Below are 21,337 nucleotides of genomic sequence, written 5' to 3' on the forward strand. Positions count from 1 at the left end.
CCCCATCTGCCATGTATTCCTGTGATGGGGGGTCCCCTTGTCACTCGGCCTGTCACACAGCTGCTGCCTCCCCTGGCCTGCTCCATTCCCATCACCATGCGTCCCTCACCCCTGCTCTGCTCTGATCTCACCACCCTATGTCCCTCTTCCCTGCCTGGCTCCGGTCCCGTTATTCTGAGCCTCACCCCTGCGCTGCTCCGGTCCCGTTATTCTGAGCCTCACCCCTGCGCTGCTCCGGTCCCGTTAGTCTGAGCCTCACCCCTGCGCTGCTCGGTCCCGTTATTCTGAGCCTCACCCCTGCGCTGCTCCGGTCCCGTTATTCTGAGCCTCACCCCTGCGCTGCTCCGGTCCCGTTATTCTGAGCCTCACCCCTGCGCTGCTCGGTCCCGTTATTCTGAGCCTCACCCCTGCGCTGCTCCGGTCCCATTTCCTGGTGCGGTTTTGCTCCCAGGACCCATCACTCTCTGAGATGAGCTCTTTGCCGTGTTTAGCTGTCACTTGCCACCCCCAGTTCTTGCCCATGAAAGCAAGAACCTCAGCAGTTCTGATAGCCCCGCGTCCCCCGCACGCAGCCCAGTGCCCCGCACGTAGTAGGTGCTCAGCTGCACGCCGGCTGAATGACGGACACGTTGCTGAGTTCAGAGATGTGTTCAGAGCGCACTGAGGGATTTTTCCCAATACTTTTTACAAAAGTTCTTGAAACCCTTTATTAAGATGGTCAATGCCTTTTAAGAAAATTGCCCGGATGTGCTGTGCCAACTGATGCTCCCTTCTGCTCTGTGTGGGAGTTACAACGAGCCCAAGGAGGGCATTGGGACCAGAGGGCGAGGCTTCGGAACGGAGGGTGCGAAGGCTTCCAGCCGATCAGTCACACCCCCTCCCTGTCAAACGCGCAGGGCCTCCGACTCAGCCAGCCGGACTGGGGCTCAGTCAGAGGTTGAGGCAGAGACAAGTCGGAACCCACCGACTTTTTCAGTAGCCTGACCAGCGGGATTCTCTGCCTGACCCAGGGGAGGAGCCCGACGCGTGTCACATGGACACCTTCAGCGGCATCACTCCATGTGTTAAGAAATAGACACCCCTTTTAGCAGGGTCTGCTTTTGCCTCTGAGGTGGATCGGCTCCTCGTTGGGGGTGCTCCGCAGGTACCGGGCCTTTGTCCGGACGACAGCCTGCATGGCCCTCTTGTCCCGGGGTTTTTGGGGCCCTGTGGTGGGGAGACACGTCATCGATAGGACATAGTAGCGAGAGACACAGACCCTGCTGTTCTTCCGAGCATGGCTGACCCACCAGGAGGACTGGCGGAGAACCTGGTGGCTCTGGCAGGTTCTCCCAGGCTCTTCATTCAGGCAGAGGATCTGGGGAAGTCATGCAGCCCAGAGGCCTGAGGAGGGCCCTGGGACCTGAGCTTTCCAGAAACCAGCAGTGCAGCCGGGTAACCCCAGCCCCAGCATGGCCACGCTCTCCATCTGGTGGGAGCTGCTGGCCTGGAGGCCGGTGGCCCAGCATTCTGGTCTGTTTGGATGCCTGGCTTTTGCTCACGGCCCTGTCTTGCCAAGGGCTCCCATCGGATACCCGTTTCAAAAGTTCAGCCCTAGGGTAGCCAAGAACATAACGCTGCCGTGGGGAGAGGGGGAAAACAACCAGGAATTCCAAGCAGCCTGCTTCCCGAGGACTGCCGCCCTTCCCAAGCAGTCTGAGAGGGCAAAGGCCATCTGTCTGGTCCGGCAGCTTCAGCTGGAGGGGAGACTCTACAGGAAATCGTGCTTAAATCACGGCTCGGCTGTGAATCTTATGCTCCAACTCATTCATAATGAGCAGAAGGCAAGTTAAAACCCCATGTGGGTGCCATGCCCTACTTTTGAATGGCCAAGCACCAAAAGCTGGAGAGCATGCCGGGCTGGCGCGCGCGTGGGCTGGACTGGCCGCCTCACCTCCTGTGGATGGGACTTGTCTTTGTGGGGGGGGGTCTCCACAGAGAGCAGCCTGGTGGGCTGTCCAGATCGCAGATGCGGATGTGTGTCCTGCTATCAGGCATCCTGTCCCCTGGAGCCGATCTGTAGGAGCTCTCGTTTGCGTGTGGACAGGACGAGGCTGGGCTCTGTGGCATTGTGTGCAAGAACAAAATATTAGGGGCTCTTAGAGCTCCGTGAATAGGGACCCAGTTAGGTCTGTTGGAATACTTTAATAGGATATCATGCCACTGAATCCAGAGCACGGGGAAGCTCTTTGTGTCCCACAAGCTACAGGACTCGCAATGGGGGCTGCCGAGGATGCGGAGCCCCCCATGGGGCCCCCACATGCAGCCGGTGGGGAGGAGGTGAGATGGGGCAGCTGCTTTGGAAACATTTTGGCAGCTTTTACAAAAGGCAAGCATACATTTCACCTCCGGACCCAGCTGCACCGCTGTATATCCAATAGAAAATCGTGTCCACACGGGCGCACGTCCACGAATGTTCCCAGCAGTATTTCTCGTCGATGCCCAGGGTGGAGAGAATCTCCATATCCATCAGCTGGGGAACCGGCACAGAAAACGTGGCCTGTCCCTAGGATGGACTATTATTCAGCCATCAAAAAGGAGGCAAGTCCGGGTCACGCTGCTGTGAGGGGCGAGCCTCAGAACCCTCCTTCCGAGCCAAAGCAGCCAGGTGCTCAGGCCACGTAGTGTGGGGTCCCAAGCACGTGACACGTCCAAGACAGGCAGATCTGCACAGACAGAAGTCGCCGGAGCCAGTGGGAGGGGAACGGATTAAACCTGGGCATGAGCGATCTTTCAGGGTGATTATAATCGTCAGGAACTGCTTTGTGGCGGTGATTGCATAAGCCTGTAAAATTTCTCAGAATCACCGGAGTGTCCACGTACACAAGGGTGTGCTTCATGGCATGTTATACGTCAGGGCCACTGGGGTTTCTCAATGTGTAGGTACGTATGTGTGTATTAGAGAGTGCGCCCACGCTGCGGGGAGGGGCAGAGGGAGAGAGTCTCCTGCAGACTCTGGGCTCAGCCTGGAGCCCGACACGAGGCTCGATCCCATGACCCTGAGATCCTGACCCGAGCCGCAATGAAGCGTCAGTCACTGGACCGAGAGAAACACCCAGGCGCCCCACCAGTAGAGCTGGGTTTTTTTGCTTGTTTTGTTCTTTTCTTCTAAAGGCTTCAGTTAGCTGAAGGATTTAACTCCTGCTTTGAGAGGGGCTGTTACTAGCTGTGTGACCTTGGCTGAGACCTTGCCATCTATTGTTTGTTTTCTCGCCCGCGAAACAAGGTCGCTAAAGCACCCACCTCTCGGAGAAGTGAGAAGGCGTGGACACAATGCTTTTCACAGTGCTGGGCGTCTGGGCCCCATCAGCATGCTCTGTTTCAGTAACCACCACTTAGGCGTCACGGTTACGATGCCGTCCTACCGGCTGGGCAGCCAGATGGCCGCCCCAGCGGAGGTCGGCAGGTGATGCCGACCCCAGGCAGAGGTCTCGGAGGGCACACCCAGTTCAGAGAGACTGGGGCCGGCGGATCGCGGAGTTCAAAGAAGAGAACTTCACAGCCCTGCCTGACCTAGATTCAGACCCAGGCCCTGTTGCGCAGAGAATGGAACTCGCCAGGTGTGCCTGGCCCGGGGCAGGAGCTGTGTTTCCAGCAGCTGCTGGAATCCCTGGCGGGGATGGGGGCACCCCGCTCTCCCTTCTCCGAGTGAGATCTCCTGATCTTTCGGTAACGTGCCCTCTGCCTTCTCTTGCAGCCTGAGGACCCCTCGAGACGGAAAGGCCTTCCGGATCTTTGCTGTCAGGCAGTGAATTTCCAGTGCCGGGGAGAAGGGGGCGTGCGTCTTCAAGAGGGCTTCCGAGTTTTGCTTTTTATTTTTATTTTGTCATTTTGGGGGGTGGGGGGTTGGGCTGGGGATATAGAGAGGCAGGAAACTTCCTTTGAATGGTGTTCAGTGTCATACTCTTGTGCCTTTGTCTCGAACCGCTTGGAGAAGCAGCCTCCTGGGGTCCCGGCCACACAGCTGGTGACTGGTCCTGCTGGGGCCGGGGGTCTCCATCTGTGTGCCCTCTCCTCACGGGCGGTCCCCGAGGCGTTCCTCCCCGGTGCTCCTCGGTGGGCAGGGAGAAGGTTCCAGGCCCACAGAGATGGCAGGACTCGGAGCTCACGCCCTGGGGGAGGCACGAGTGAGCGCCAGAAAGGCAAGTTTCAGGAATGGAGTAGAAAGTGGTTATTTAAAAACTTTGAAAACACAGTCCGTCCCTACCTATGGAGAAACATGGGCGTGACGTTTGCTGGTCAGACACATGGGCTGGAACCAGGAGGGCTGGGGGAGCGAGGCCTGGGCCCCGCCCTGGCCCCCCGTGCGCGCCGGCACCCCGCCTCCCGCGGGCTGGTTCTGCACGCAGCAGTGCTGGCTTACTTAGAGCTCCTTAGTAACTCCCGAGATGTATCTCTTGTCTCCGTCCCTCCTGTTGTCCACATGGCCCGTCTGTCTGCTGCCGTGACCTTTGGTCTTCTTGAGGACAAATGAACCAGGATCCTTTTGGGCCCTGTCCCTCCCCCCGTGGCTCCTGGCCCAGCCCAGCCTGGGTTATGCATCACCTTCCCCGCCAGGGTCTTTGCTCTGCGAGCGGTTCTGTTGGCAAACCACCCCCTCCCAACTTGTTGTTTTTTTTTTTTGCTCCAACTCACGGTTTCTGTCGGTTCCACTGAGGCATCTAAGAACAGCCAAAGGAGGGCTGTCTTCTTGCTGCTTTCCAAAAGCAGCGGTGGACTATGCGGTCCCCCTGCATCGGCTGACCTAGTTTCTAGCCTGGGAGGGGGGGATTCCTGAGTACATTCCTCGCCCAGGTTAGCAGCTCTGGGAAGAGGAACGGTTTGTGGTTATGAAACCCTCCTGCGGTGTAATAGCAAGAGACAGAAACACTCTGGAAGGGTTTCTCTTCCTGTTTTTGTGGATCACGTCTTGCCAAACGGCTCCGAGGAACTCCGTGCTCTCTGGGTCCCGTTTTATAAAAGTACTTGAGGAGCCCAGACCCACAACCCACAGTGAAACAAAATATCTTTTTGTAAATAGCATTGCTTTGCAGAGGCTAAACTCTCTCACTTTCGTGAACACCGAGTTTACGTCTGATTTCACCCTCCCTCGAAATATTTCAAAGGCAAAGGAACTAAGAGACAGTTTAAAAAAAACAAAAAACAAAAAACCCCAAACCAAACCAAACCAAACCACAGACAGAGCCAGACTAAGGTGGTCCGGACAAGGAAGACTACCTGGGGAAGTAAGCCCGGTGTGCTGTCCAGAACATCCCTCCCTCCAGCACGCACTCCAGGTAAACAGCTTCCCTCCGCCACCTTTAGGAACTGGGGAAAGGCCATGCAAACCTTTGCTCCCCAGAGCTGGAATGAGCAGACCCGTTCCTCTTTTGTGCACGGTGGGCTCGTAGTAATCCGTAGGTTTTGACGGTTCAGTCCCAAATGCTAGAGCGCAAGAATTCGGTCAGCCCGTTGCTTGCATATCTAGTTACAGCCCAAAGATCTGAGTCCTTGGAAACTTCTGGACTCTAGGTGGTGTGCTGCTGGACGCTTGTTTCCTCAACCTCTTCTCGGCCACCAGGCTGTCACGGCCCGTGGCTCTGTCGAGACTGCAGGGTTGGGGCTTTTGGAATTTGTGACTGTCCAGGGGCTCTTTCCGGAAGCATCCTTCCCGAAGGAGAATCTGAAATGTCTGGGGTGAGAGGTCCCCATCCTGGTCAACTCGAGGGCCCGGTCGCCGGACGCCCCCGCATCCGCCGGGCTCACAGGATCAGCAGAGCAAGGCCAGAGCCGGAACGCGTGCTCCTGTCCGTACTCTGCATCGTCGTGCAGCGGGAACCGCTTTTCTCCCGAAAGTGGAAACAAGCCACCAAGCCCCTGTAACCGGAGACCGGCTCTCATTCTGTCCGTCAACTGTCAACAGGCCCCGTCGTGCCCTCAGCATGTCACCCACACGGAAAGCTGGTAAATCAGGCCAACACTGTCTCTGGGTCTCTTGGCCCCAAAATGAAATGTCCTCGTTTCTTTCAGATTTCTGCCCCATCCCGCGCTGGTCGTGTATGTGGTCTGTAGGCTCACGCAGCCCGCAGCTTACATGTGTGCTTTTTTCTATGAAAAATGATGTATTTTACTACTTCCTGTGTACAAAAATTTACTGTAAGTGTGTGTGTATGTGTGTGTGTGTGTGTGTGTGCGCACGCTTCGCACCAACAGGGACCGCGTTACTGTCGTTTCAATAAAACCCGTTCGATTTCTAAAGTGTTTCCGTGACGTATCTTTTTTGGACAAACCTGAACAGTTTGTGAAATAAAACATTTAAAACCTCCCTCAATGGCTCTTGGCTGTCTTGTTCCCGGCGCTTCTACCAGGAGCGGCGTCCCGAGGCAGGGAGATGCCGACCGCGGCCCTATTTTCGGGAGCCTCGGGGGGAACCTCCGCGTGGTAGGCCAGAGGAGATGAAGAGGCCGCCGGCCGTGTGCGGACTGTGTGCGGGTGCGGTGGGCGCGGGGGCTTGTCAAAATGCGGATTCTGGCCCTGCGGCTCTTGGCTGGGAGCCTAGAGCCTGCGTGTCTCAGGACCTACGTGTGCACTGCTGGCCCCGAGAGCACACGGCGCATGTCTGCGAGGACCCTGCCCGGGCACCTGCAGCACACCAGCTCAAACCACAGAGATTATTCTTTCCTCGTTCTGGCGGCCAGAAGGCCGAGATCAAGGTGACAACAGGGTCGCTGTCTCTCGAGGCCTCGCTCCTTGCTTGCAGATGGCCACCTCCTCCCTGAGTCCTGGGCTCTGGGCGTGCGCCCCTCGTCCTTCTGGGTCAAGGCCTCACCCTTGTGACCCTCATTTAACCTTAATTAACTCCTGGGAGGCCCCGTCTCCAAATAGTCCTGCTGGGAGCCAGGGCTTCCCCATCTGAACTGGGGGAGGGAGGGGACAGCAGCCCCTTTCGGTGACTGCCGTCATGTGTCCCTGTGTGTCCCAAGCCGCTTTAGCTGTGGGGGGGGGGGTTGGGTCTCCGGGGCTTGGCTCGTCTTTATGTCTATCAACATCTCTGCCTTTGTGTTCTCAGCCCCGCTTATGCGCTTTCCGTTGGCGGTGGGGATAGCTTTCTTCTGAAATGTGTAGATTCAGGCTTTGAAAATGCTGATTTAAAATATCACATGAGGGGTGCCTGGGTGGCTCAGTGGGTTAAAGCCTCTGCCTTCGGCTCAGGTCATGATCCCAGGGTCCTGGAATCAAGCCCCGCATCGGGCTCTCTGCTCTGCGGGAGCCTGCTTCCTCCTCTCTCTCTCTCTGCCTGCCTCTCTGCCTACTTGTGATCTCTGTCTGTCAAATAAATAAATAAAATCTTTAAAAAAAAATAAATAAAATAAAATATCACATGAGCACTTGCCAGGCAGGATCGTAAAAATCACGGACATTGGGTAATGACTGACGTCGGCACTCACTGGTTTCTGACAAGTGCATGGTCAAGTCCATGGAAATGACCCTGTTGGCACCATCCCGCGGGTCACTGGGGAGCCTCTCCTGCCACCCCCATCACCCCCCCCCCCCGAAGATCTGCAGCCTCTTCCTCCTGCGGCTAATTCCGTCCCTCTGATTTCGGACAGGACATTTGTCCATCCTAGAACGTCCATCTGGTTCTTTTCCTCATTTCCTAATTCACCATGAATTTTTTCCTTTTTTCTTCTCATTTATTGTGAAGATGCTTTCCTTTATGACTTTAGCATATATATGTCAGCCAGTTCCCAAGTCTGGGTCATTGTGAGTCACTCACCATCGACTGCCTTTTCTCTTGAACAAGAGTCAGCACACATCGTCTTAAAGGACCCGGCCAGTAAATATTTTAGGATCGTGAGCTCTGGCATCTCTGTCACGAAGCCTCAACCGTGTGGTTGTATTGTGAAGGCAGCCACAGACAGGCATAAACGAATGAGCCCAGCTGTGTTCCGTAAAACTTCACTTTTCTCTTCTCTCAGAGAGAGAGAGTGCAAGTGGCAGGGGGCAGAGGGCGAGGGAGTGGGAGAATCTTACGTAGGCTCTGCACCCCTGGCATGAAGAGCGACACAGGGCTCGATCTCACAACCCTGAGTTCATGACCTGAGCTGAAACCAAGAATCAGATGGTCAACCAACAGAGCCAGCCAGGGAACCCATAAAACTTCATTTTAATTTATTTTTTAAAGATTTTATTTATTCCTTTGAGAGAGAGAGAGTAGAGAGAGCATGAGAGGGGAGAAGGTCAGAGGGAGAAGTAGACTCTCCCGGAGCTGGGAGCCCGATGTGAGACTCGACTCTAGGACTCCAGAACCATGATCCTAGCTGAAAGCACTTGCCCAGCCGACTGAGCCACCCAGGTGCCCCAAAACTTCATTTTTAAAAGCAGATGGCCAGCCTATAAGGCATCGTGTGCTGACCCCTTCTCTTGAGGGTGCACATTGTAAAAACATTTCCTTGAATGTCCCGTAATTTCAGATTCTATCTTGGGCATCGTGTTAATGCATCATGGAGACTAGATGGTTCTGCTCTGAGCAGGAAATTCACTGGTCTGGACTCAAATTCCGAACACCGGCCTACTGTAGCTGAAATCATTCAGGTTTTGTTGGCTGTCGCTGCCTGCTGGGAGTCTGCTGTGTGCATGCACGGTTCAAGGGTCAGCAAGAGACTTGCACAGTCCCTTCCCATGGCTCTCTCCTTTCTGGGGTTTCCCCTCTACTCTCTAGCTGCCATGTCCTCTGGTTCTTTACAACTTCAGGCTCTTACCAGACATTCAGCCACCCCTGCCTGGTGCGAGTGGGCCTGTCTTCATGCAAAGAGTTGAAAACTGTGTGAGACTCGTGCTGTGCTATCCCCTTTCCTCCCAACATTGACTCCCACATTTCCACTGGTCTGCTTCTCTTGACGAACATCAGCAAGGTGCATTTTCTACTCTCTCTGCAGATTATGGTCTCCACGTATAGGATGGTTGGTTGGGTTATAACTCCCTGCCATTTCTGGAAGCAGAAACCCAAGTCTGTGATGTAGAAATAGCTTTCCCAGATGTCTTGGCCAAGTGTCTACTTATAACCCATTGATCTGAATTGGGTTCCACAGCCTCTCCTGGCCATAAAGGAGTTTGGAGATGCATATATTTTTAACCAAGCACATTGCAGCTTGACCTGGAAAGGGGATCCTACTGAGGGAGAAGGAGGGAAGGGGCTTGGGTGGGCAAAGTGCAGCCCTCCTGGGAACATATCGCAGGGGCATTAATTTCTTGGGCCCACTGTAACCAATGACCAAAAATCTGGCAGTTTAAACAACGGAAGTTTATTCTTTCACAATTCTAGGGGCCATGAATCTGCGCTGTAGGTGTGGGCAGGGCCGCACCCCCTCTAAAGGCTCTCGGGGAGAATCCTTCCTTGCTTCTTCTGGTTCTAGTGGCCGCAGACATTCCTTGGCTTGTGAGCACATCCCTCTGTTCTCTGTCCCATCTTCGCACGGCCCTCTCCCAGTCACTGGGTGTAGGGCCACCCTAAATCCAGGATGCTTCCATCTCAAGATCCTTAGCCAATTATATCTGCAAAGACCCTATTTCTAAATATCCCATTGTGGGGTTTCAGGAGGTCATGAATTTAGGGGGACACGTCAGCCCAACCCAACCTAGAAACTATCCTGCAGGCTGTGTGAGGGTACCTCTTGGACTTCTCAGCTCTCTGGACACCTTGCTGGTGGAGGCGCTGCTGTTCCCTCTCTGGGATTTTGCTCAAGCCCCTTTTCAGCTCTTCTCCAACAGCAACACTCCTGGGATGGCTGAGTGGTTTGGCTTTGGCATCTAGTCTGTGCTCTGCCCTCTTTTTCTTCTCCTCCGGCTTGTCTTGGCTTAAACCTTTGATAAGACACTTCTGAGGGGCAGGAGAGGAACCTGGAGCCAGCAGGTCTGGATTCAAATCCCGGCTTTACCGCGCACGATCTGGGAGACCTCGAACAGATTACTGAGTCACTCTACCTCAGCGTCCTCAAAGGTGAACTGGGGTTGATAATAGGGTTGTTCTGAGGCTCAAACACATTAACAACATTTTGGGGGGGGAATTTTATTTACTTATTTGACACAAGGAGAGAGACACCACAAGCAGGGGGAGAAGCAGAGGGAGAGAGAAAAGCAGGCCCCCGAGCCCCGCACGGGGCTTGATTCCAGGACCCCCAGATCATGACCTGACCCTAAGGCGGATGCTTAACGCGCTGAGCCACCCAGGCTCCCCTAGCATCATTTAAAATAAAATCACTTGGAGGCCTGGCACATAATTAAAGCTTTATGCACATTACTTATTACTATAACTGATGCCATTATTTTAACAAATGTGTTGGGCTTTCTCCAGGATATTTTTTTTTCCCTCTAAAACCCTCCCCTGGACCTTCTGGCAGGAGCCCCCACCATTCTGGCTTCTCCCTCAGGGAAGGGAGGCCCCAGAGGGACAGCAGGAACAAGAGGGCCCGTTTCAGCTTTTAAGTTTCCAGACAGACTTTTCTGTTTGTTTTGTAACTTCTCATTTTTACATAATTTCAGACTTGCAGAGAAATCTCAAGAATGTTAGCAGAATCCCCAAATACCCTCTGTTGGGATTCCCCAGGCATTAATTAACATTTACCACATTCGCCGGCTCCATTTTCTTTTCGAAATGATCTCAGAGGACCTTGCAGACGCGAGACCCTCCTCGTCTCCGAACACGTTTGTGTGTGTTTCCTAAGAATAAGGACATTCTCTTACTCAGACGGAGCGATTTCCGGACGTGAATCCCGGCCTCGTTCTCTCCATCGGGAAGTTCAAGCGGGTGCGTTCTGTGACCGAATCCGCAGAGAGAGACCTTGCTCCGTTCCGCCCAGCGACCCAGGAATGTCCCTGCGCTCACGGAATCTCTCAGATCACGAGTCTCCTTCCGTCTCTGGGTCTTTGATCCTTCACTCTGGACAAAGATGTCCCCGTATCTTCTCCGTTCACGATGTTTTCAAAATGATTGGCCAAATACTTCGCAGGGCGTCCCTCGCGTGGAGTTCGTCAGGTTAGACGTTCTGGGCAAGGGTCGCCCACAGGGGACGCTGGGGACGTCACGCAAGTGGTACCCATCTGTTCGCGCTCTGGCTGTGGGGGTCCACTTTGATCCCTTGGTAAAGGTGGTGTCGGCCGCCTTTTTTTGTTGTTATAAGCGATCATCTCGGGGAGACATACATGGAGACTGTGTAAATACCCCGGCCCCGCGAAACCTTCACTCGCTAGTTTTCGCCTTCTCTGATAATGCTTGCCTAGAACAAGCATTCAGGAGCTGTTTTCAGATGGTTGCTTTTCTGGTCACCCTCTGCCCTCCACCTTTATTAGGTGGCACTAACGGTGTGGCCCCTCTTCATTCTCTCTCTCTCTCTCTCTCTCTCACACACACACACACACACACATGCTTTATTTTGTCTAGGTTCTATGTTTGTATTCACTTTGTGTATGACGTCCGCACGTCATTCGTGCACACACACACGTTGGTGTGGTCGACGTGTCATGCAGAGAATGACAGTGTCTGCCACGTTTTCTGTTCCGGTGCTCGCCCCTCCCAGGCTGGGGCAGAGGGAGCTCCGGGCAGCCGGCGGCTCTGCTCCTTTGACCCGGGCCCCATCCGTTCCGGCTCAACAAGAGGTTTCCCGACTCACCCTGTTCTCTCCTCTCCCCAACCCTGGAATCAGCCATTTCTCCAAGGAGCCCTGGTTCCTTTTAGCAGAGATTGTATCGAAATAGACATTAAACTCTGGTGGAGAAAACGGAAGGAAAGGCTGCTTGTGTCTCAAAAGCCACATCTCATGAAACACATAGCGGAACTGGGAAGCCTCATTCTTCGCCGTCCGGGGCTCTCCAGGTGATGGGAGAGCAGAAGCCTAAAACTGGGCGCCGGCCATCGTCGGCAGGGCTCCCCACCTGTGAAGTGGAACCCTGTCCTCCTGGAGGGGCTGAGAGCGTCCGACGCCCACTTTACCAGACTCCCTTGCAGCTAGGGTGCATGCAAGGGGCATGCCCCCCCCCATTCTTGGAACTGGGAGACCCTGATTCAAGGAAGCTGGTGTCCAAAGACTTCTCCTGGAGCCACAGTGGGGGCTTTGGGAACAGTTAGTAAGGACGATGGATTTAAAGACAATAAAATATAATAATAATAACAATAAAGTATTGTGTGAAATCTTCTTTAATAAATGTTATTCATTGTTTATCTGCAATTCCAACTGAACTGGGTCCCCTGTATTTTATCTGGTTCCCTTGGGAGTGGGGCTGACAGGAGGGCCCAGATCCCACCTGGGGCTGCATGACCACGCTCAGCCACCCACTGGGAGTGGGGTGGGGTGGGGGGAGTGTCCCACCCGACCAGTTTTGTGCTGTGATCTTGGAGGTTGTTTTTGGCTGCAGAACCTTCCCACCTGGTCCTCCAGCCGTCCTGAGATCCTGTGGGATCCTCGCTGTTCTTGTAACAAATCCCTTTTCTGCTTAAATGACTGCAGAACACTGGGAAAGGCCCCCTGTGCCCACCTGTTGTAGTGCTGAAGCCAGGTAGGGCAGAGGGGAGGAAGCCCCCCCATCAGTCTGGGAAACCAGAGAGTAGAGGCAAGTTGGCTTCCTGGCTTCCTGGCTTCTTTCCAGAACTTGCAGAATTCCCCGGCCTATAGGCTGAACCAGCCCTCCCTCCTTCCTTATCCATCCAATGATTATTGAGCACCTACTGTGTGCTGGGCATTGTTCTAGATCCTCGAGGTACCACAAATGACGAAACAGACACAGATGCCTGGTGTTACATTGTTACATTTGCAGGGGCGCGGAGTGAGGGTTCGGCAGGCAGGACGCAGAGCGAGTTAGCCATTTTCTGGGTCTGGTGTACGAGGGGCTATGAGAAAAAGGAGGCCAGGCGTGCCAGAGGCCAAGGTTGTGGGGGTGTTAAATGGGGCGCTCAAGGAAGGCAGGTCAGGTCCCTGAGGTGTGGGAGGAGCCACAGGGCATCAGAGGGAAGAGGTCCAGGCGGCTCAGGAGAGGGTTAGTGCACGGGGCCCCAGGAACCCCTGGAGGGTGGCACGGAGGGAGAGGGGACAGAGGGGCAGGCGAGGGTGGCCATCAGACCTTGGGCCTCCAGTCCGGGAAGCTGGGGAGCCATGGGAGAGCTCTGGGCTGAGGAGAGAGGGGCCCTGAGTGTGAGCTCAAGGAGGGGCAGAGGGAGCTCGGAACGAACCGATTTAAACTGGAAACAAGTCAACCCGGGGTGCTTTTTGCAGAATGGCCAGTTTTCTTCTACTGAGTTTGTCCGCTGTAGGGGGTGGGGCAGTGGGGGGGGGCGCCTTGAGAGCTAGAGGTCAAGGTTCGTTAGAGAAAAGTAAAAGTGCACCTTCTCTTGCAACCCGGGCCGGGGCCTCGACGACTCACAGTGGCTCACGTGCCTCCTCAAATGCGTTCTTCATCACGGGCCTGCTGGGGAGGTGCGGGTGTCCCCTCTGCCAGGCCAGGAGGCTGAGCGCCTCGCGGGCCCCCTCCCCCCGGCCCTGGCCGCACCCCAGGCTACCTTCCCCGCGGAGCGCCTCCCTCATCCAGCTTCCTTCCAGGCGCATCTTCGCCTTCTGTGGGACTTTGAAAATCAAGATGGAAATTACCGGGAGCCCAGCCGCCCTTCCGTCCGCCCGCACCACTGCACCCCTCCCTGTTCGGGACGGCCTGGAAACGGCCCGTGCTGGCCAAATGGGTCAACTGAGAAGGAAGCGTTGGCTGACGGGCGCGGACGGGTGTTAGCCGGGTTTGCCCGGAAAATAAGGTGGTCTTGTCGTGCGGCAGAGGTCTTGTGTCCGGGATTGCGCGGACGGCCAGGAGGTCCCGGGGCGGCCCCAGGCCGGGATCTGCAGGGACCGACCTCCTCCCTGGCTGACCCAGACCGGGCCTGTAGCGGGCTCAGCAGTTAAGAGCCACCTTCCCCGGCTCCCGAGCCGCCGGGATGACCTGCCCACTTCCGGAGCAGCCTGGCAGCGCCACGCGACGTCTGATCCCAAACGGAAAATTGAAACCACGATTCCCCGTCGCTGCAGCCATTTGTCGCTGGACAAGGACGCGTATAAACAGCTTAATTGGAAGCAGATCACCTTCCCTCTCCGTCGGCTCCTTCCCGGGGCCTCCTTGCTCGCGGGCGGACGGGAGCTCACGCGGCGCACGTCCGGACAAAGGGCCTGTGTGGTGCTCTCCACGGAGTCGAGCCTGTCAACCCACCAGCTCCGGTCTCGTGACAGTTGCCCACCCCCCCCTCCATCCCCGAGGAAGCTGAGACCGGCGTCTCATCCTTTAGCCGAGGAAATGCAGACAAGGTGCAGGACTGAGATCATGGCCGAGGCTCCCCAGAGACCCAGTTGTCCTTTGTGAACGTGGCGGCGGGGCCAGGCACACGAGATCCGGGCTTGCCAGGACCAAACCACCTGCACCGTGTCCCCATGCCCCCCTGCCTCGTTGGGTGTGCTCAGCCTCGGTGCCCCCCAACCCGCGCTGGAGCCCCGCTGGTGAACCTCCCTGCCTCGGAGACTCGTCAAGGGCTCAGTGCTAGGGCTGGGCCTTACCTCCTGTCGCACGACCACTCTGAGACTCAGTTTTCCTCCCTGTCTCAAATCTTGGTGCTGCTGCTTTCTGAGGACACTATCCCCTGTCCCAGGCTTGTGCCATCAGCACACTCCCTCCTGGGGACCTTTTCCGCCCAGCATCCTCAGAGGAGGGATGACTGAAGAGTTGGTAGCCCATGGGTCAGAGCCCCAGCGTGGCCTCTCCCAGCTGTGTGACCCTGGACCCGCTCCTTAACCTTTACCTCTGTGCCTGTTTCCTTATCTGCGCTGGGGGATGGTGGTCGGGGGACGTGACAGGAATGGTACCTGCCTCACACAGTGGAGGGAGTGTGTGGAAAGCGCTTAGGACAGCCCGTGGGCACATGCCTGCTGCCAACTCATCACAGCCAGGCCGAGCGGATGTGGTTGCTGACATGACGGGAATCCACGAATCGTCCTAGGGACAGCGGAGTGACAAGGAGCAGCGGAGACCCTGACGAGTGTGCGAGTGAGCAGGAGGGGTGGGGCACGGGGCTGCCGGCCCAGCCCGCGTCTGCTCTCCGGGGTGTGCAGGCACGTGCCTGTGCGTGTGGGTGTGTGTAGGTAGAGGGAGAGCCCCTGGGACGGGGCGGGGGGGGAGTGGGAGACACGGGAACACGTCTCCGGTGACTGTCCCCAGCAGAAGTGTGGGGCAGCTGTGGCTTGAAGACCATCGGGCTGAAACCACACAGCCGGCGTGTTCCAGAAAGCTCCCGGCTCACATACCCGTGCAGGGCGCTGCCCCCGGCTCTTCACACAGACGAACGCGTCCGTCCTGGTGGCGATCCCAAGACGCGGGTACCGTCTTCTTAATCTCCATTTCACACGTCAGGAGACATAGACACAGAGAGGGTAGGCGACTTACCCCGGGTCACACAGCCTGGAGCAGACTGGTGAGGAGCGTGCCCCTCTCCGCAAGGCCACGCCAGCCTCCACCCATCGGAACCACGTGACAGGACATGCGTGCTGCCCGGACGTGGGGGCAACAGCCCCATTACACTCCGAATCCTCCCAAGTCCGCCCAGAGTGGCTGTCCTACTTCCCAGCCCGTGGGTCAAAACAAGAAGCACGTTCTTCAGAATCGTCAAGTCGAGAAAGACAAAGACAGGCCAAGGGACTGTTCCCGGTCAAGGGGACGAGCGAGACAGCGTAACCACCGGCAACAGGGCCCCAAACCCCGGAGGCGGGGACAGCCGTGCGGTGCTTCTCCGAGCCGCCGGGCACAGTGACCCGGTCCGCGGGACGGGGGATCGTAGTCATCGCGGGACACCGAAGACGCCGTCGTGCTCTGACCGCCGGACGTCTGTCCCCATAACAGGGGTCCTGACGTGGGTGGTGCTACTGTAGTTAACGGGTGTACGGACAGGGAGGGCTGGTGTCTGCCCTTGACTCTCGGAGGATGGGAGTAAACGTTTCCCCCCAGACACACCCAGAAAGTGCCACAGCAACGGGGGAAATTCAGAGCCGCTGACTCGGGGCGGAGGGTACGCAGGAATCCCCCCATTATTCTCGCAACTTTTCTGTAAGTTTGAAATTATGCCACAATATGAAGTTACGGAATAGAACAGCCGAACCCAGCAACAAGGAAGGCACCGAGTCCCTGTGTGCCAAGCGCGGTGCGGACCTCTCGCTCGGGTACGGATGTCCCCAACCTGGAGGCACGTCTGTCCCTTCCCAGCTCACCTGCCAGACATCACAGGGCCCAGGTGGGCAGCTCGTCGCTCAGAGCGTCCGAGGGGCCACAGGTGCCCCAGACACCCTCGCCTCGTCCCCCCAGCCCCAGGGTGAGCCCCCTGTGTTCCGGGCACCGGACTTGCCCCCGATGGCCCCGTGGTCAACCAGACAGACCGGCCCCTGCCCTCCGAGGACCGCCAGATACAGGACGAGGGGAAGGCGGTTCCAAGGCAGGGGCACAGTGCTGAGGGGGACCCGCCGCTCTGGGGCAGGGTGGGAGTTGGGGAGGTGGGAGTGGTTGGTGCAGGAGGAGAGGAGAAGCTGGGGGAGGGGAAGGGGGCACCGCGTTTCCCAGTGTCTCTGTGCAATAGGTGCTATTAACCATGTTAATAGGCGGGAAAACAGGCTCCAAGCATGGAATTGGCTTGCCCATGGGCCAGGGCTAGGATGGGGCAGCCCTGGGATTCACATCTGATCGCCACCATGCCCTTCCTGTAAGACGGAGGGGTGACGTCTACAGGGCGATGGAGCCCACCAGTGTCCACGGCGGGGAGCACGGCAGGTGTTGATCCGCTGGCGGGGCATCTGCGTGTGGCCGGGCCCCCGCTCTGCCATGTGTAAGCCCGAGATCCTGAGGCTGAAGCCCCACGGTCTCGTCTCTCGAGTGGACGCTGGGAGTGTGCAAAGCCTCGGCTGGGTGCTCGACAACCATTGTAAGGACAGCGGCGGTGCTGAGCAGAAGCGCGAGCGTTTCGAGGCTCACGCGCTTTGTCATTCTCTCCGCTTGCGGCCCAGATGCGACGGAACTAGCTCCAGACCTTGCTGTCCGGCCCCCTCCTTTCCTTCCAGACTGTGTGGGTTTGTTTTTCCTCTTGTTGCTTTGCCAAAAGCCGGAGTAATGAGCCTCACCACCTGCCCCTTGGTAAGAGAGGAAGTATTTTCTTTTGTAACCAATTTTGTTTTTTTTTTTTAAACACATTGTAGCAGGAAACCCTGGGGTGTGGGCAGCGCTTGGGATGGCCTCACACTCTCCATGTGTCCCCTCACGGTGGCCTCTTCCTGTGTCATTTCTGCACTGGCCCCGGGGGCTCTGTGACCGAGCCCCACGGGAGAGCCGAGGAGCGGGGGTTTAGAGGTTGGCCACTGGAAGTGTCCAGCTGTGTCCTTGTTAGGCGGGACCTGTGGCCTTGGCTACCCCAGCAGCTGTCTTCCAGCAGGGCCCCAGGGAGAGTCAGCTGTGTGTGTGTGTGGTGTGTGTGTGGGTACCCCCAGGCAGCTCACTCATTGACAGTGACAGCCACGGTTGTCGTCATGGGACAGGCCATCGTCTCTCCAAACCAAGCCCAGAGCGAGAACAGCCGTCTGGGGCTCCCTTTGGAGCCTGGGTACCCTCCCGCTCCCACCCAGCCGGGAGGCAGGGGACCGCTGTCTTGTCTCCACTGGCTGCTGAGCTGGGTCCCCGGACAGCCTTGCAATCCTGCCAGATCGAGCTCCCTGATAAGAAAACCGGGGCGATCCTCATCATCCATCCTCAGCATTTAGGGCAGCAAACACCTGAATTTTGTGGGCGAGTAGATCGCCTGTCGCGGGGTGATCACCGGTCCCGAATGCCCCCGGGGAGGCAGGGACTAAGGGCGCAGCCACGCCTCCCCCATGCCCACACGGTGAGTGGACGGCGCTGAGAGCACGGACATCTGCTCCATCCGGGCTGCGTGTCGAGGGTGCGTGTTCTCTGGACAGACAGTGGCTCCCAGAGGCTCCATGACCGGAGGGAGGACAGATGGCAGAGCCCACAGACACCCACGAGCACAGTGGGGGGCAGCACGTGATGCCACAGGGCGGGGCGGGGGAGGGGAAGAGTTTGCAGGTTGCAGACAGGAAGGCCTGCTGGAGGGGTCTGGTCTAGATCCCTGGAGCAATGAGCTACAGCCACTGAAGCTTTAATTTGGGGTGGGGGGGGCGGGGGGGATGTGATCAGATCTGCACTTGACAGCATGTTCCAGCAAGACAGTGTGGAACGTGCACGGTTGGATCAGGAATGGAAGCCGTCGCTCAGCCCAGGGGAGAGGCTGCCAGCCAAGTGTCCCCCAGGCTCACCCCGCCCGGTCGGAGCCGGGCAGCGGGCGGCTCGGGCGGGCAGCACGGAGGCACGGAGAAGCGGGTGTCCTGCGAGAGACTGGGGCGGCAGCGTGACAGGACTCGGGCCCGTGAGGTTGGGGGAGGAGGAAGCAGGGTCAAAGCCACCTCCGGCGTGTCTGGCTTAATGAGCTGAGCTGGGCAGATGGCCTTGTCCGTCAGCCCCGGGAACTCAAGGCTGGGAGAGAGAGAAAACCTTTGTCCTCGTGAGTTAAAAAAGACGGCGTGAGCTGAGGTGCAGCGCTGTTTTCCTCGATGCTGCGGAGAAAGAACATGGAAAGCCACTTCCCTAGCGGCCGACAGGGGTTCTCTGTGAACAGCCGACCGTCCTCTTGGACCTTTCTCTGCCTCCCGAGCAGTCTGTGATGATCGTGCGCTTGTACCGTGGTTAGGGAAGAGCCCCATGAAAATACACGTGTTTTCCATGAGATCCGTGCTGCTGATGGAGGGCGCGTGTCCATGTCCCCCCCCCCCCCCCCCGCCGAGAGCAACTGGCTGGTGGGAGCCGGGAGGGGGGGTCTGGGAGCAGGGACGCAAGGGCTGCTGGTGGCACATTGCCCCCGTCCCCCAGGCTCGGCCCCCACGGTGCAGAGCCTGTCTGGAGCGGCTCTCTGCCCCAGAACTCCAGTCTGGGCCTGCGGACCGTGTTCTGAATTCCCGGAGTCCAGTGTAAACGCAGCATTTTAACTTCCTGCCTACGTGTCCTCCGTTTCTCCCAAAGAAACGCGCGGAGCCAACCACAGCTTGACATGGATACTCCCCAGCAGCTCGTGGGCCTTTCGTGAAGCGACAGACATGCCCGGCCTGGCTTCCTAAGCCGGCGACAGCTCTGTTTTGTTTCCCTCCTCCGAGAGCGAGAGCGGGTCTGGGCCGGAAGAGCTGCTGGAGGGAGCCTCCACTGAGAAGCCTGGGGAGGGACGCGAGGTTGCCGGGCTGCTTGGAAAGCACAGGCCTGAGATGGGGCCTGGTGCCTGCGCCATGACCTTGGAGAAACTTCTAGGGAAGCCCTCGCTGCGCTCTGGGGAGAGGGACCACGCTGCGCCCCCAGACAGCGAGAAGGAACCTCCTCTGCCTCTATCCTGGCGGCCCCTGCTTCTCAGGGTGCAGGGCTGTGAGCCGGGTTCCCCCCCAGGAGTCCCGAACTCAGCCAGCAGGAGCAAGAGGTGACAGTCCCTCCTGGAAGAAGCTGAGCTGACGGAGGCCTGCCTTGTCCCCGTGGTGACGGAAGCAGGATTGTGGCAATGACACGGGGAGTAGGAATCCTGATCCAATCCGACCGAATACACTGCAGGAGGAGCCCGTGGTGACCAGAGCAGTGCGGACGGCATCGGTGGGAGGGAGGTGGCCACGCGGGGGGCGGTGGGAAGCAGAGCGATGCTGGTGACGGCGGGAAGGGCAGCCGCAGGACCCGCGGTCACAGTGACAGGAGGACGGAGCCCCGGCAGGCTGAGTGTCACTGTGGAAAGTCGCCGCGCCTGGGAGCAGGAGGAGCCGCGCCGGCGGGGGTGGTGACCGCACTGGTGACTCTGTGACTGAGAGAGGGGTGGTGCAAGCACGTACCTCCCACACATCACGGAGCGCCTGCTGTGTGCGGTGCCCCGTGCTGAGCTCCTACTGTGTGCCACGTCCTGTGCTGAGCCTGCTGTATGTTGCGCCCGGTGCTGAGTACCTACTGTGTGCTGTGCCCTGTGCTGAGCCTGCTGTGTGTTGCGCCCGGTGCTGAGTACCTACTGTGTGCAGTGCCCTGTGCTGAGCACCTGCTGTGTGCAGTGCCCTGTGCTGAGCTCCTACTATGTGCTGCGCCCCGTGCTGAGCTCCCGCCATGTGCCATGCCCTGTGCTGAGCCTGCTGTGTGCCATGCCCGGTACTGAGCACCATGGGGCACAAAGCAAAACAGATGCCCACCCTCACAGAGCTTAAATTGCTTCTGTCCGTCGTGGGGGTCGAGGGGTTGAGGGCTAAGGGAAGGTCCTCATTGCCAGGCCTGGACTGGAGATGCCACCCCAGTGCCCCCTGGCCCACTGTGTGGAACACTCCGTTCATCCTTGGCTCCAAGCTAACCCATCGTCCAAACTTCCCCTCTGAACCAGTTACGTAAGTGTTCCCTGAGGCCTGGAAGCTTCCAGATGGCCCGGCGGCCCACCGTCCCAGCTGCTCCCGGGATGTTGGCCCTGGCCACTTTCCCGGCCCCAGAGTCCCTGGAGTGGCCTGACAGTGGGGGGGCCGGGCATGCTGAGCGCACACGTCAGGCCCCTGAAGCCTCTGTGTGTGCCCCGCCCTCCCCGAGAGCAGCCGTGCCCGGGGCGGAACTGGGTCCCCATGACCCTGGACATCTGGGCCCACAGCGCAGACCAGCCTCGAGGAAGGCACGCTGGTGACCTCCCCTCAGCCAGAACAGTCCACCCGTGTCCCTCCTGTTTTGCCTGGACACGTTCCTGACCCCTGTGGTGCGACGAGCTTCCTTCCACCCACACTCAAGTCATTCTCACGGCCACGGGCAGGGACCACGGGTTTCCAGGTCCATCAGAATCTCTGGAAACCTGGTTTCAAATGGTCTCGGGGGGCACCCGGGTGCCAGAAGAATAGGAAAGGCACCTGAGCTCAGTCCCACCCCTGGGTTAGAGCCTCCACTCTGCCCCAAGGCCCCACCTTGGCCGGGCCGGGCCGGACCGGGCCGAGGACTACAGCCGACTACATGCTTGAGCCAACGGTGGATTTTCCTTAAAGACCCCGACATCCCGCTGCTGGCTGCCTGTCCACATCTCGCCTCTGCCCGCACGGTCTCCCTGCCTCCCCGGCCTCCCTTCCTTCCCCGCTGCTGTCCCTGCCGACAGCTGACCCTGGGTCCCCACCCTCCCCATCGCATCCCCGACCTCGGGTGTCCTTGACACGAGGCCCGCCTCCGCCAT

General features: G+C 57.9%; 1 protein-coding gene across 2 annotated transcripts in view; it reads left to right on the forward strand.

Moving 5' to 3' along the window:
* The window catches only part of CRISPLD2 (cysteine rich secretory protein LCCL domain containing 2), an 84,900-nt gene that overhangs the window by 55,792 nt on the left and 7,771 nt on the right, over nucleotides 1-21,337 (forward strand). Inside the window, exon 15 of one of the 2 annotated variants that reach the window (XM_004753882.3) lies at nucleotides 3,737-6,344. The exons of the other annotated variant lie outside the window; for it this stretch is intronic. Within the exon in view, the coding sequence (XP_004753939.1) occupies nucleotides 3,737-3,791 (55 nt within the window). The 3' untranslated portion in view covers nucleotides 3,792-6,344. Of the gene's footprint in view, nucleotides 1-3,736; nucleotides 6,345-21,337 lie in introns of those variants that run through there. 2 annotated transcript variants of the gene reach the window in all.

This window comes from Mustela putorius, unplaced genomic scaffold (assembly GCF_011764305.1).
Source record: "Mustela putorius furo isolate JIRA1106 unplaced genomic scaffold, ASM1176430v1.1 tig00000174_pilon_pilon_pilon, whole genome shotgun sequence".
NCBI lineage: Eukaryota > Metazoa > Chordata > Mammalia > Carnivora > Mustelidae > Mustela > Mustela putorius.